Raw genomic sequence first — 17,099 nt, 5'->3', positions numbered from 1 at the left:
TCATCGCATGAACGTTGTGTGTATGCATCCATGTTTTCTGACGTTGACGTCCGCAAGCTGTCCTACACAATTCGTTAACAGATGACCTCATGTAATACGCATTAGAAATCATCATGTCATTTTGCTGTAATGATGCACATCGTGGTAACCTTTGTTCTCGAAGGGCTCTTTTCGCACAGCCACGTGAAGGGTGGAAGAGAGCCAGAGGCGGTCAAACAATGACTTGGCAACGAAGTATAAAAGTCATTACCAGCAAACTCAGCTGCGCTGGTTATTGCCATCTTCCTGGATGGGGACCCCGAGACGGGCCATATCAATGGTTAGAGACATTGTCAGACATGGCCCAGTCGCACCCTCGATGGCGCTCATGCATCCACGCTATTGCCTTCAGTGCACAGCTACCTTGCCTACCCCCACTTAGCAATCCACCTACAGCGCACTGATTTATCAGCTCCCTCCTCCAACGCGCAGCTACCTACCCCACCTCCCCAAATCATCGGTGAACGAAACTGTGACAGCTACGACAAGTACGCGGTTATTACAGCTGACAATGATGATGATTTCATACACGCGCTTCCCGTTTATTTCAACATTAAATTAATCTCTGTTTCTTCGTAATTTACTGCTCATAAGGTTGCCGAAAATTCGTCGACAGCCCACGACCTGTTTCGCCCTTTTTTGGGGGGCTGGGGAGGGAGCTCATCAGGTGGGCGCAGTCCCCGAGTCCCCGTCAACCTTATGTTCTACTTGAGACCAAATTGCACGAAATCAGCGAATATACACTCATTTTCAAACTAATTTGGTACATGATATCTCGAATATCGTAGCGACTGAAACATGAGGCGGCCTGGTGCAGCACATTCAGTTGTCTGAGAACATCACAAACGAGAGATTCAGCTGAGTTCTAGGTCAGTCTCTCGAAAAACCAACTTAGTTTGCAAATGAGTGTGTATTCGTTATTCTCTCCTTCTCTGGTGGTTGGAAATCAACAGCATATTCCCCAGCGAAGCAGTTCAACATAATATAAGTACGTGCTTCGTCCACATAAGTGAATAATTTCTGTCTGTTGCATAGTTTCTCCGTACAAAATCGACTACTCGATCTTCATGAGATGTGCAGAGCAAAATATTACCTCGTTAAGGAATGTATGAGTCATATTCAACGTTCTTAAGCACCATGTTTAGCTCCTCGCAAATATAGAGCATGCCATACTGACGAGCCATACACAAATTATGGACCACTACAGGTATGCATTTTACTGATTCGGGCTGGAAGGTAACTTGTAAACGGGGCACGCCAACGTCACATTAGTACGTACTTGTGGAACATTATTGAGGCTGGGTAGGCCGCAACCAGTTTGCGTAAAGTGAATGAGGAAGTGCTGAAAAGCTTGAGTTTCGAAGCTTCTGTTGATACCAGTATAAGACTCTCTTTGTGATGCGGTGGTAAACTGCTCATACACAGTGGAGTGAACATCTGTTCAATTCGGTAGCGCGCGAGCATCGGAAAATCATTTTTCGTTGCCACATGTATGTCGTATTCTACCTAGACGAGTACGGAGAGGCAATAAAAAGGAAAAAAATGAAAAGCAATGATGAGCCACCAGCTGATGTGATTTTAACAAGATATGAAATGGAGCGACTAGGGATGAAATGAACTCTGGAGGTAATGAATACTGGCTTCACCAGGAGATAATGGATGATTAAATTACCAGAGCGACAGAGAGAAACGGGCTACGTACAGCTTTCTATAGCTAAACGCAACTCCCTTTTGTAATTCGGTTTTGAACAGCAACACCTGTGACGGTGGATCAGAAGTGGCAAGTAAGTATATAAAACCGTCGGTAAAGTACCGACCGGTTTATTTATACATTTGATACAGAAGCTCCGTTCAATTAATCCAGTTCCCCTCCCAGTGGAAACTTATGCTTGTTTCACCTTATTCAGTTCATGAGTATAAGTGATCCTTAGGACATGTGCAGCCAACGCTCCACGAATCGAAGTTTATTTCGCAAAATCCCTGAAATCTCTATACATCTTATGTGCACCAGTGCTGTCCCATATTGTGCCCTTACTGAATCATTCTCTGACGACCGACACTCGTCCGCACTTCACCATAGACCACATGTGGTTGTGGGGGTCGCAGGGTATATATTGTTCACATTCACGTCACTCTAGTTTGAACAGTCATCTACCTGTGCAGACGTAACTATTCTGGTGAGTCCCACATAATACATATCCCCCGACCTCAACAACTATCCTGGCGGGTTGCAAGAGTCTGTGGCGCCATCTGACTGGGTCAGTCGATCGTCACAACCGAGGTAGCTACTGGGTGGTGGTTAGAGGCGTCAGGCGAACCGATCATATCTCTCAAGTATGAACACGTTCGCCTGTTCAGATATGCAAATTCAGGTGCGGTGCCCTGGAGGTGCAGTGGTAGCGCTCACCTCACATGACAGATATCCGGAAGTCAGATACCAGCAAGGCCATAGGATATGCATTGCTAATGAGCGAAACTCGTGTCCAGTACACTCCCCGTTTGTTTATACTCACCAGGGTAATTAAACCAGCACAGGAGGATGACTGTACGAACGAGAGAGGGGTGAATGTGAACAAAACAATATATATATTCTTTTGTGCCCGTTGACTCTGGTGACCTTCTATCATGCGGATACAGGTTTACTTTTCACACATCGAGTTTTACCTATGCATTTTCTAGTTCTGCATCCTCGACACAGAAAACTGCTCTTTGCTAAAGATACCACTAACGACAATGTGCTTTCTGAACTGGAGATCTTTCTTTATTTCCCGTGTTTACTAATACAACCTTTCCGATCAGAATAACCCCACAATCAAGGGCCTAGAATTTTTGCTGTTTCCTCTTCCAGCTATGCAGTGACTTGGTTCTGTATCCTACACTCCACTAGCCCTTTATAAGCAAAAATAAACAATAGCTCCATCAGATTCAATAGAGGGCCTGTTGCTATGCCCTTCGATGGCCAAGGGAGCGCTTATAGCTGCACTTATTGTTACACTTGGTGAACCTTTTCTAAGAAGGCTTATTGCATGCACAATGCTGTACCTAACATATGGATTTCAAGAGAATAAATACATTAATGGAGGAGGGAGAAATTCGCATTCTGAAGTGCTTTTGTTGACAGGTAGGGTATCTGTTGGCCAGAGCAACGTTATAAGACCTACGTCGTCGCTACTTAGGTTTAGACGCTTCAGCACTAACCAGATCCAATAGACCTCGGGAATCTTTGGTTTACGCTACTTGGTAGGTCTGGTTGGTATCGTTACTTCTTATCAAATTTCTGAGTGTTGCTGCAGACCATTAAAATTTTGAGGGCACCAAGTGAATTGGAATTTTCCAAAACACCTTTGATCATATCAGTGTTATCCGCCCATGAAAAGCCGAGCGTGATCTGAGACTACCATGGGTTTATTGATGGAAAACACAATCTAAGATTTATTCAGGAGCATGTTCTACCTGTACGCATTTAACCAACTTCACTTTGTTTTACACGATTGTTTGTGGACGAGTGTGCGCGAAACGTACGCGCCTCACAACAATGTTGTTCTCAGTGCATTGCTCAAATTTATCAGGAAATCACAGTGTCTTGGAAAGATTACTATATACAAAGCACAAATACGCGCCCACTGCATAGGAATCATGTCGGATATTTTAGGGCCTCAGAGTTGACAGGGCGTTGAAAGGAAGGGTACAGTGTGTTGGCAAACAAATATTGGCTCGAAATATTGCCATTCGAAAGCTGAATGTGCATTCGGCAGAAAGCACTGTGTTTTAGTCTACTATTTGTGAATAATAAACTGTAGATATCAAACCCAATTGTAAGGCATTTTTATGGTTCTGTTTGATAAAGATAGTACTCAGTACATGGTGGCTGGTATAAGGAAAATACAGCGTTGTAGTAGCGTCGCAGCATACGATGGATGATGAGTAGTAGAAACTCCGGGTGAAGGTTTACCATAAGGTCACTAGCAATCAGTTTTACACAGACCCCCGGGGAAGAAGAAGGGTTTGCAACATTTTCATCAATCCACTATCCTGTGTCTTGGAAAAATGTATTACCGTATCTTTCAGTATAAGAAACGATCGTGCTGAGCCCCATCTTTCGTGAGCTGACAGCTTTAACTGAGCCGATGACAGTTCCTTGTGCATTGCCTTAATGCTGAGCTGGCGCGCTTGTTCTAGATTACCTAATTTACAGCAAAAAGTTAATAGAAAAGCAAATGTGACTTTACGGGCTTAGCAAGCCTCCAAAGTCTATGCAAAAATCCAGTCTTAAAAATGATGATACTTGTCGTCAGATGATTGTGGGGGACTCAAATTTTTAGGAGGTTTGTAAACAAAGAGAAGCCGGTTACAAACATAAAGTAGCGCAAAGTGTATTGCTTATACCAAGTCTACCTCACACTTATCTTGCACATGCCTTCCACCGTTTAACTAGTCTCTACTTACCAAAGTCCGGTCTTCTCCTATGCTGAACAGCCGACTTTGTTTTTCCCGAGGAGTTGAATAGAACAAAAGGTCGGTGATTTTACGATAATGCACACGGATCCGTCCGACATGGGCCCACGGGCCTGTGTCAAGCACAGTAGATGCACGTACGAGCGTGGTAGTGAACGATGCATCCTTAGAAGAAATGGAGTAAAAAAACAGACCTTACTGATGACCAAAGCACAGAAATATAACCAAGTGTAGATTTGTCTTATAGATTTAACGTTTTCATCCTCAGTTGTTAAGCGTTTGGACGTAGTTCCGAGCCACAAGACGTTTTTTAACAAGTACGAGTGCCTGTTGATTACTTTATGGAGCAGAATAAAAGTTACCGATGCTGCTTGGTGTGTGAATGCCTATAAAGTTTTAATAAGGAAGAATTTCGAACACAACTTTGACCTATTCCGATTGACCTAGCATTCCCCTGAGTGAGCCTGGATAAGTGGACTGTCTGAATAGCTATTCTCTTCCAGGAATCTCTTCTGGATTCGCAAATTTCAGCATCTCCATTGGGGCCCATAAAGTTGTCTGGTTCCTTCTAACAACACTCTAATGATATGTTGACAATATTAGAAAGTAATATAGTGATGACAGCCTAACGACATTTCAATGAGATATTTTGTTTTAATGGAACAGGTTATCTTCAATATAGCAGGTTTGTGCTGGTGAAGACATCGTAAAGACAGACCTCAGATATCGTGACCGCTTGAGCTAGTCACCTTCTCCAACAATGTGCTAATTTGTTATGAGGAAAAAGCACTCAGTTTTAGGTTCAGTAAATTTTTCGGTGCCAAGTATAACACTAGCTCATACAACTCTTAGGTTACTCCGCTTATTTCAGAACCCTAGATGGTAATAGATTACCAGGTCTGTTGCAGCTACGCTCGATCAATCATGGTATAAAAGTGGTAAAGATGGTATCAAGTTCACGATCGTAGTCAGACTCTGATGTATTCAGACAGTCAAGTGAATACAGACCACTAGTCTGAATTTCACAATTAAGTAGTCAGCGATCCTCTGGGCTGGAACTTTGGTGTTCATTAAAATAGTTGAAAGCTGAGAAGCTCATACAGTCCCTGGGTTCCCATAGAATGTGCATTTTTCTGAAAGTTTATATCTTGTCAGTCGTTTGTTTTGTAGTGTTCCCCGTCCTCATCGTGTTCAGGACTCCAGTGGTTGCAAAAAATGAACAGTCACCATAATCGTTTTACGCAAATGGATTTGCGTTGAACTCTTGAGTGAGCGTTTAAGTAACCATGTAGTTCCTCATTTTTTTTTGCAAAATCTGCATTGAACTGTTAGATTACCGTCACTGTTGCAGGCCAAATCAAGTTCACCGAGGAGGGCGTGTTGAAACTATTTCAGGTATCTGATGTTCAAATAACGACACAACCATCATACGCATTGTTGTTAAGCTGTCATAATGGAACAACGTCGGTCTTGTGCTTCCCCCTTCGGTGTAAACGCCAGTGATTTATAAATCTCGGTGTTTTGGAGTTTTGTGCTTTTATACCTATTGATATTTTTCAGTGAACAAAATCAAAATGTTCAAAATGTGAGAATCATTTTAGACCAGTAGGCTTTGAATAATAATTTGTTAGGCCAAATTTTAAGTTGACAAATTAGATTTAGCTTTTTTGAGTGCAATATCGGCAATGGTCTTTTTAGGAGGCAAAAGTGTACGAGATATGGCATGGTAAAAACTGTTTATTAAGCTTGAGTGAAAGAATCGGTTTCAGCATATGGACGTGGCACCCATATCCACGTATGAGGCTCAGAATAAATCTATCAGTCCACACATAAGAAGTCGCTAATAACTATTGATAAAAAAGGCTACCCTAGGCTCAGACAACAGGTATATGAATTAACACCTCGTAAGGCTTACTTCTATTAAGCCCAATACACCAACAGAAGACAGAACCGCTTCTAGACCAGTGCCCAAACACAGTTAATCCTGGATTGCAAGAGGTAAAACCACAGCCGACTTTAGGCTCGCCTACTGCATAAATTGTACAATGTGGACACAAACGGTATCTTATTAGAGACCTAGAAGTTTTCCGAAGCCTACTTTTGCTGGCGAGAATTCGGATGTTTGGTTCAGTAGAAGCTGCTGTCGTCTGAACCAAAAAGCAAACGGCAAGCATTTAGCAGCATTACACAAAGACGCTATTCTTCCTGTCCAAGCAGTAGCCACACATCAAGGTATGGTATGTTGATTTCTCAACACGCGACCTTCCGATTCAATTGACGTCATTCACCTATTATTTCTCGACTACTAAAACATTTGTGTCTGACGGTCGAAATGTATCCTTACATTTCATTATAACTAAATGCATTGGAAATATGTGCAAGAAATAGCCGTGTATCATCATTATAGCTTAGAATAAAGAGAGGGATTTAAAGGATGTCTAAAGTCTCGGGACCTACTTACTGCATATGCACAGTATTGATTGAATGGATCGAAATCCACATGAGTAATAGCACCACGGCCATAAGTGAACGGTTCCGGAGTAACATCATTCAGAGTAATTGAGTCCAAAATACGTAGATGACCACTGACAAATCCAACGGCTACATTAGAGAAGAAAGGAAATCAAGGGATATTCGAAATATTCTAGTTCCTAATATTCCGATTAAGACTACAAAATGGTCATTCAACGAAATATTTGGTGAACCTTGAGTGAGCATTTTCCTAAGTCTGGTGGTGGAGCACTTCGGTAGATATTAATTCACCTTTGGTTTCTCCTTCAAGGATCCAATGAAACAAAATTCCACAATCTGCTATATTATAGATCAAAAAGCGCTTTCTTCCACTTCCTACTCCAACCCCTTGAATCATAGTTGGGATGTGTAATCTCTTGAAGCTACGTTACTTTTTTCCCTGTGATCGCAGATCACGACAGACAGATTTGCCACATTTAGGAACATTCTTCCACCATAGAGTGGTCAGTTATAAGGGATATAACTCGGCGAATCTCACAGTTTGGAGAAACATTAATAGAAATCAGCGAACCAAATAAGATGACTTAATCATCGATTAATTCTCCGTTTAAAAACCTAGTCTGTGAAAACGTGTATGACGAAACACCACAAGTTTCAGTGAACATCTATTACTCATGTATTCACAGTTTTCCCTCCTTATAGAACCGTCTACCGAAAGGAGAGATGTGTATTTTAGTTTTAACAAGCGCTGCTTTGTAACTTAAAAAAAACTACGGTCATGACTAACGTCCAAATAATAACAATATAAATGAATTGATAATTGAGTTACAGTTGAATTATGTTGAATTTACTCGTAACTGAGTTCTTCGTAGCCTAATCCTCGTGAGTGTCATGAATTTGGCGCGACTTCTCACCTCATTAACACCAAATATTATATCTAAGCTTCCTAAAACTACAAAATTCATCCGTACTTAACTTACAGTGTCGCGTCAGCAGTTGTTCTGATTACTTATGTACTGTACTAGTAACCAGGACAGAACAAATACAGGTGAATCTAATTTCTGTTTGTCGAGGACGGAACAGCAACCTTACGGAAAATTTGTTTATTACAACATCTATGAATTGAGAATATGCAGCACACAAATCTGCATTCTCTAACTGAGGTGTCTAGGCACAGTGAAAATAATTCGACTCTGGAGACATGAAACAGGATATAGAACGATCAAGTGCGCTGAGTATTAAATAATGGCTTACCTAAATTCATTCCATTTGCGTTGTAACAACAAGTCTGAATTGGATCATCGGGGCCATAGCTTTTCATCCTAATGACCTTTCTGTGAAGGGAAAACAATCAGATAGTTGGTGAGTCGTATTTCACGACAATAGGATGTGTGAACTGATGTATTTCTGTGTTGAATGTATATGACTGACTTAGACGAAGCAAATTTAAGGACCCTGAAAGAGATACGTGTCTTGTAACTTCTGACAGAAGAGAAGCACAGGCATCAGAAATGGTTGTGAACAAATTAGGTTGAACAAAAATGTACCTCGGGTAGTAAAACAAATTCATTCGGAATCTAAGCTTATGCAGGAATGAGCAAGACATCACATTTCAGGGTGGACATATTATAAGCTTGATTGGGTATGGCACGAGTAAACAGTATTGCGGAAAGCAGTAACTGAGGTTGTTTTTGTAACCTCGATATCTCGGATTCCATGGGACATTTTTTCTTACTGACCTTCAGGTATGTTGGCTATCAGATGCGCCATTTTGGCGCAGATATATCAACCGAAAGTGGTCGCTATCCTCACTGTTAGTAAACGGGATTAACTAAAAACAAGTTGGATATAATTAGTGGGTATTTACAAGTCTTATGTGAACACAACCTAAAGCTACAGGTATGTTCGGTTCACTACCCTGCATTCATCGTGATAATTGGAAGAATTTTTTTACCAGTCTAGGATGCATATTGTCAAAACCCCGCCCTTTTCAGAATAATTTATTATCATCCAATACGCACCTTGCGGGAAAATGAATAGATGATGACCTTTACTGTTTGAACAGTTGGAAACAGATTTAAGTGGATCAGTACGTCGTGGTTTCAAAAATCAGGGTTTGAAAAACCACTTGATGTTTTTGTAACTCATCAAAGTTCTGCATTTTTTAAATACATTTTTTCAATTTTTGGTATACGTCTAAATAGGTTTCGAGTATTTTTGCCTCCCACAGAAAATGCTGCAATCGGAGAATAATGGTGGGGTCATGATAAACATTGCCCAGGGGGACCGGAGGACAACAATCTATTTAACATACAAATGGCCCCTTAATCCTTTAGATGAATAGTGTCTTTGATAAATGTCCCATTATTTCTTCTTGGACGAAGTAGATGAAAGCGCAGTCAGAACTCTAAAGCCTGATCTGACAGAGCATCAAACAAGTGGTCTCAGTCTGAAGAGGGTGGGTGGAGTGATGTCATTCATCTGATCTGTTATGCTGTAAGGGAACCTGAAGATGTGCTCAACTGATATCACTGTAAACCTATAATCTTTTCCCTGTTACAACGACCGGCTACAGTTTCCAGAGAAACCGCACTTACTCGTGTGCTTAAAATCACCTTTAAGAACCTACTACAAGAACAGCATTTTCTTGTAATCATTTCAACACGGCTGAGTTTAAACTGCCTTAGAATATTATGAAAAATACAAAAAATCATCCACATGTTAACGGAGTTTGTTCAAAACCACCATAGTCTCTATACTTTGAATAGTGAAAACAAAGCACATCGTACAAGGGCTTACTGCGCTATGATTGCTTGAAGCTGGGGGTTTATGGGAAACTGCTTCATACAGTTTGTTTTGTCCTTCACTCACTTTTTTTAAACTAATAGAATACAAGAGTTTCAACTATTGCCATCAGTCAAAGATCAGCGAGCCGAACACGTATATCTCAGTCAAACGTTCGACGCGGTACAGAGCCTATAGAACTAGGTAATCACCAGGGAATAAACAAGACAACACACCCAAACGACACTCATTTGAGTTGTTTAACTTTCTACCATCTTTTCTGAGGATTTTGAACTTTCCTATTTCAGGTTGTGGAAAGTAATGATGAACTCTCTTCACGTCTCAGGCAATCTTGTCAATCTATCAATACCACAGGTAAACTTTCGTGGGACGCAAGCATCGTCAAGCAATACTTATAAAATCTTATTCCTATACGTGGTATAACACTGATTTATAAAAACGAGGCTTTTGACAAATTTTCAAGTGTCAGCTGGCTTGGGTGGTTGAGGTTTCTGAGGATCTTCTGGTCTCATCTTTATATGATGTAACAGTTTGCGTAGCCCATACAGGTGTATTTTTGCAGACCGGTCAGCATAGTATCACTAGATAACCTTGGATAAGGCGAACAAACAAGCAAATGTAACTAGAGTACTCGATTTTTTGGTAATTTTTACTAGTTTGTTTTGTTACAAATTCTGGACCTTCGGTTGAAGGGATTTTGGATACTCGAGACGTTTCCATCGGAACACAATGAGCACGTGAATAGGGAAGGCACAACTCACTTCGCTTTGTAGTCAAAAACTTTCAGTAGCCCTGTTAAACTGCATGTTGCCAGGTGGGGCCTACAATAGCAAAAGAAAAGCTTTATTCAAAGAATCATGGAGTTAACGTCAACAGCAATCACTACTCGGTTTTAATTTTGTTCTTATCTAAGTAGATTACTAAGATTCTGTCCTATAAGATGCTGTGTGCTAGAGGATTCCCTATCAGCAACTTGACTTACTGACTTATACAATGTGCACAATTTGGATGTGTCCCTCTAGGCTAGACATAAAAAGCGATTTTCGAATATGTCTTGATGTCTGGTAAGAATAAGTCGAAGTATTCAAACGTAACATACATTGAAGGATGTGTGGAGAGACCGGTGACCTCTTCGTGATTCTCCCGCTTGATGAACTGGAATATTTCAAAAATAAAGTGTTACAAAGTTTTTATTATCGTACCGTTTCTCTGTCCTTACACCTCAAACAAATAAAACAGACCAAACTCCCAAAAAATGACCTCGTCGGTACTTAGTATCTACAACATCCCTTGATGCCACATAAAAAGACGGCTTATGCTTTGAGATATATCCAGATAGATGCGTCCGCCACTTTCCATGGTATCATTTTGTGCAACTTCGAAAAGGTTACTTAAAATGCACAACGTTTTCTTCCGGAGTGAACACACCAGTTTGATATTGCGGATCTGGGGCAGTAGGCCTGCATATCACGTTAAATCAGGTAAAAATAACAGTGTGTTTGGAGGGCTTTGGTGGCAAAGTTGGTGACTTTTATATTCGCCGATGCAAAAATATTTAAGATTAGCACCAGGGAATGACATCTTCGACGTTTATCCGACTCCGAAAGGACACAGCAGCATTGGAGGCAACCTCGAAAGTGATAACTTCTTTATGTAGTCAAGAAAGCCTGTTCAGTCGGGTGGTTTTCTGCATTACAAACGTAAGCAGTAAAGCCCTTCTTCCGGGCTAAAATAACAGATTTAAATGACACCCTAGGAGACGGTTGTTCGTTTTTCTTCTCTGAGGAATTATTAGCTATACGCTGGGCTTAGAGCTGAAATGTGAAGCTATTCTACAGCGACCGCAAGAGAATCGTTTTGGACCGGGAGTTCAAAGCTCGATCCGCATCGTTGTCACTAAACTTGTTACTAAAAATTGTTAAATAATTACCCGGGGAATTCTAGTAGCTCGTTGGAAAAGTGCGTATTACCTTCGTGAAATTAAACGTCTGGCCTTAATACGAACCTTTAAGAAGCTCCCATCAACAGTCACGCTAATCATTGCTCCATGCTGCGTCGTGACCATGAAATCTTCAACCACAAATCTCTCACCAGCAATCGTTGCCCGCTGTGGATATTCACTGGAGTCCAATAATTTCGAAGATCTAGATAATAGATAATTGAGATAATTATACCCCAAAAATAATCCTTGATGATTTAAGCAGACGCCAAATACAGTTTACAAATGACAAACTTGTCTTTAAACTCAGTTAAATGTGAAATGGTCTTACTGACTGTTGCTTCTGACGCCGTTCATTTTCAAATACCTACTTCACGCACTCATTATTTGGTAAGCCAGAAACTTCAATACTGCGATCCGCCTAACAAGATGGAAAGACAAGCAACCTGTTGGATGAATCCTGACGTATACCTAGAAACAGTTGTCTAACTTTGGATTATTTTGTATCCACCGATTTTAATAGCAGGACTGATTGAAATTAGCTTATTTTCAGATTCACAGTATTTGAGTGCTCAGGAAGGCTGAGATTTCAATAGTTAGTGTAGTGAAATATGCAGAGGTAAAGTAAGTAGTTTAACGCGCCATGAAATACATCGCACACCGGTTCCTAAACTGCCAGACCAGAAGAATTCGGGTCACTGTTCTGCATACTTGAGCCGAAAAATCAGCTGAGTCCGGTTGTAGAGACTCAGTAAGATCGTGATTGATCTTGAGACATTCACTCCCAACGTGGCTGTGGTAACCAAAATGATGCATGGCGCACTGTTATACCAGTGGAAATCTCAAACGGATGCTCGATATGGAAGCGCGTGGGGATTCATATACTTATTCATTCTTACCTGTATGATTTCCAAGGCAACAGAGCTGTCGAACAAGTCCGAAAGGCCATCAACCAGTTTGCGCATTCGAGCTACTTATATTTCAGGGAACTGTCCACTTGGAAAATTTTATTGATCTGTCAACTCGTAATTTGTGAACGCTGATTCTGAAGCTTGGTAGAAAGCGCATTTTTGTCCGGGCATTCATAGAAAATTACCGAGCAAACAAAACAAGTGACGAGATGAAAACAGTACTTTACCGTTCTTCTCTAGTAACAAAATGACTCGTGATGGAAACTGTTAGGAGCTTTATCTGCCTATGCCAAATAGAACTTCCAAGAAGCTGAACTCATAATCATCATCATCATCACCACTGAGAGCACGACATCAGTGTTCAACATCGATGCTTCACTGCCGTACAACCATGATTTATTTGAAAGCCTTATTTTAAAAGAAGAATACAGGTGGACGGGGAAGGGACTTAGTGCTAGCTTAGTACAATCATTCCGTGGTGCTTACACCTCCAGACACTCGCTCAGACAATCTGTATAGATTCGGACAATAAGAATGCCACTGACATCGGTTGGCAGTCACATCGTGCAGCGTCTCCAACCAGGCACAGTGAAGATCGCGCGGTCCCCATCCTGGAAGGCGAGTAGCACCGACAGCACCCAGGCGTTTCATAATCTTCTTCATACCCCTCTACCAAGTCAAGGTTTGATCACCTCCCTGCTTACGTCACTCTGAATTGGGCATGGAAAACAGCATTCTCTTCGGCAAACGATGGTTCGGCATGCGAAACCCATGTCCCAACCAATGCAGTTACTGGAGCTGGACGCATTCTTCAAAGGAAGTACCTGTTGCACAATCGAAAACTCGCTTCCTAATTGCCTCGTTACGGATTTGCCTACACTAACTCACGCGAGCTATGGTTCAGAGACAACGGTTGTCGAACACCTGAAGACATATCACTTCCGCCCCTATAACAGGCCAAATCTCACAGCCATACAACAAGACAGCCCGTACCGTAGCTTGATATACACGTTCTTCGAGATTCAGGGACTCACCACTCTGACAACACAGATATCTCAAACTAGGAAGCTGATCCCCCTGTGGTTACCATACTCGGTACGAGCGCCCTTTTTCTGGAAATGGACACTATCATCATGATGATGATCATTCTATCCTGATGCTTGGTGGTTTCGCTCATAGGTGGTTTCCCGGGACCGATCGCACGGAACAACTGAAATAATCTTAGGGCATCACCGGCATTCTGAGCCTCTTCCATTTCTTTGGTCTTCTGCGTCCACTATAATTCACGATCGGCTCGCAAGCTCACTTTCACTTGATGTCTGATAATTCTCGCACCAGGCTATATTCGGGACCGGCTGCGATATTTCTCCGAGATTTAAGCAGTGCCACCACTCGGTTTGATATCCAGTGCTTGCGCGCGCCTGGTGGTGCCGTGCCACAGGCGAAATTTCCAGCACTATACTCACAGGTGGCAATCTCGTCCCCGTATGCGATCACATTTGACGGGGGAGCACTTGGAAGAGACTCTAGAAGACGATTCTGGTAAATTCGTCTAACAGCCGGACCTGCCAGTCTCTCAGTAGTCCAGCGATTTGTCCGCACCTTACGTGGCTCAGGGAAACGTAGGGAGAAGCGAGTCCGGACGAGTGCGTGGTCAGAATCCATAAACGTGATTCAAAACGACCGGCAGTCAGTTACTGATCCAAACCATCGGTAGCTAATGGCAACGTGATTGATTTGAGTTGGTGGCCGGTATGTCTCTCGAAGACACTATGCGGCCAGACGACTCCAGTTATTCCAGAAGTTAATGCTGCATAAAAACAGCCTGCGATCAGCACACCGCAGAAGCAATCGTTCCCTTTTGTCCGTACTTATTGAATCCTATCCATGTCAACCCCCCAATCGAATCTCAGATACGCTAAGCCTTCCCGCTTGTGCATTCAAATCTCAGGCAACCACCACGATGTCTTTTGGCTCGCCGAAGCAGGTCATTCAGGGCGTTGTAAAATCTGTCTTTGATGGCGTCGGAGCTACAGTCAGTTGGGGCGTAAGCGGACACGACAGGCGATTAGCTTCCTGCTTGTGATACCCTCCACAGACGTTGCCAGACGAACCGCACAGGGACGACTATGGACAGGTATCCAATCATGCAAGGATACTTCCGCCCGGTGACTTAGGACGATACCAACCCCTGCACGTCCCACCGCAGCAGTCTCTGGATCGCCAGGGGTGCGTAACCGGAAGCGAGTGGAGTCTGATGGGGCGGTTAGCTCAACCAATGTGCTTACATCTTGAATTCTTGTTTCTAATTCACAGTACAGCCCAACGTCAAGCAAGTCCAGTATGAGAGCAACAGCAGCTTGTAGTCCTACTTGCTTCGGAGTGCGGGCATTGAAGGCTTAGAGATTGATTTCGAGATACCTGAGGATGTCATCGCCTTGTGACGAGCAGATGTATGCAAAACCGATGCATGACGAACAGAGTCATCAGTCCTAATTGCTGGGCGTAAAAGGAGAGAGTTGTTGATGGGGTGGGATGAGGTGGGATGGAAGAAAGAAAACGTATGTGAAAGAGAATGAAGAGAGGCGTCAGAATTTTCGCATACTCGCCATGCCGTATGCAACAAGTAAGGCGACCCAGCTGATGAAATCACGCGACGGCCGATGTCGCATGACTTTGTTTGTATGTGTGCAGCTCATGGTTGTGCGTGGGCCAGGGTACTGCCAGGAAGCCCACACCTGGACGGGAAGACGATTAGGGTCCTCAGCCGAAGTCTTTGGCTCAAAAGTCTAACCACCAGGTAGCGGTGTTTGGCGGGAAATGCAAATGCATTGCCATTTCTATAGAACAAGTCGACATATGTTCCAACCCCCAACCTGGAGGACCAGGAGACTGTGTTTGTCAGACCACTAACCATTGACCAACCTGGTATGAGAGACCCTGTGGGTGTCGCAGGGCCACCCCGGAGCATAGCTCAATGGATCTACGAGGTGCGCAAACTGTCACACCACGGTAAGATCCACTCTCCTCGTGACGGAGAAGTTGAACGGTCGACATATTTTATGGAGTGGGAGTAAAGCGGAATAGGACAATTCGCTACGATAACGAATGCACAAGCTCAGGCTCGGTTGTATTCAGTCCCGAGAAATTCTAGGCGCAAAGGACTCATTTTAGGTGACAAAGCGTTCACTCAATTGCTATGATATTACACTGTTTAGTCGCTCACTTTCCATGGAAGCATCAAGGTAACGCATACGTTCATCTGGTGCTTTCCGTAACTGTAATGAACATTACAGTTTCACACAATTGCCCGTGTCAGAATTTGATGAAAAGACAGATCTGCCCTGAAGAAGAACATAAGCGACATTACTCCTAGTACAAGTACTCTCGGTGCCTCATACATTTTGTGTATGGTTAACGTGATGCTGTTTGTATATGACAGTAGGGTTGCAATATGTAGGATCTTGCTATCATACCATGCCTCAAATATTGGAGTTTATGTATCAGAGAAAATTTGTAAGAGGTTCCCAGCGGGTCTTTTCTAGACTAGTTTTAATTACTGTTATGCAGTCAGCGTTTGCTGAGTAAGTCATTACTGGATAGCAGAATGTGCCTATGTTTATCCATGATCTAAGTGATGACGTGAAGATGACACTGACAAAAATGATGCACCTGAGCTAAACAGAGAAAATTCGAGGAAGTTAATTACTAACCTATGTGAATGAAAAAATGCATCTTAGAAGCATCACAGATAAGGACAGAAATCGGTTTAATTCGCCGACTTTTGTCGCTAACAGTAAAGCGATTTAGTGAACCTAAACCTGACCTACTTAACACCACTCGTTTTTCATCATCGAGGCACAAAATCAGGTGATTTGTGTTCACAGGATATTTGTAAAGGGAGATCAGTTTGCATGGGTAGAAATTCATTACTCTTCCTTCAGTTATTCAATCTGAGCGTTGCCGCTTTTATCTTGCCTGCAAATAGTCAGGCAGAACCTAATATGGAGCTCAAAATCATTGAATAGTTAGTCAAATAAAACAGGCGAAGAATTCAGACATCTTCACGTTTTACACTGTAAACATTAAATGTGGTAAGAAAACTAGCAATGACGTAAACCGTGTGTCACTGACACGTAACGGAACAGATGATGTCAGTCAAAGGTCGAAAGGTAACCAAATTTCTTACCTCCAGTCGCAAGACCCCGATCTTTGGTAGGAAAATGAGGTGCATAGATTAGTAATGAAAAACTAGGTTTTATTTTGAATAAATAATTACTTGTGTGACCAGCTGGCTGCAGTTCGAGTGAAAGGATCAACATGGCACTATAGTTCTTTTGAGGGTAGCTACCTGCATAATCAGGTTATTGGACCGAAGTAGCTGTGGTCTGAGACATCTCAGAGTATTCACTTGTCTGTATAATGATCCGGAATACTAAATTTCACAAATAAGAATCTCGAATTCGTTGAGTTGGTTA

At 42.3% G+C, this 17,099-nt stretch overlaps 1 protein-coding gene across 1 annotated transcript in view; it reads right to left on the bottom strand.

Moving 5' to 3' along the window:
• The window catches only part of T265_06763 (hypothetical protein), a gene marked incomplete at both ends in the record, with an annotated part of 39,805 nt that overhangs the window by 15,722 nt on the left and 6,984 nt on the right, over nt 1-17,099 (bottom strand). Inside the window, 7 exons of the mRNA XM_009172116.1 lie at nt 1,319-1,545; nt 4,486-4,659; nt 6,956-7,095; nt 8,221-8,300; nt 10,533-10,592; nt 10,871-10,926; nt 11,777-11,915. Of these exons, the coding sequence (XP_009170380.1) occupies nt 1,319-1,545; nt 4,486-4,659; nt 6,956-7,095; nt 8,221-8,300; nt 10,533-10,592; nt 10,871-10,926; nt 11,777-11,915 (876 nt within the window). The remainder of the gene's footprint in view (nt 1-1,318; nt 1,546-4,485; nt 4,660-6,955; nt 7,096-8,220; nt 8,301-10,532; nt 10,593-10,870; nt 10,927-11,776; nt 11,916-17,099) is intronic.

Source organism: Opisthorchis viverrini, assembly GCF_000715545.1.
Source record: "Opisthorchis viverrini unplaced genomic scaffold opera_v5_145, whole genome shotgun sequence".
Lineage (NCBI taxonomy): Eukaryota > Metazoa > Platyhelminthes > Trematoda > Opisthorchiida > Opisthorchiidae > Opisthorchis > Opisthorchis viverrini.
This window is presented reverse-complemented; position numbering and strand designations above follow the sequence as displayed.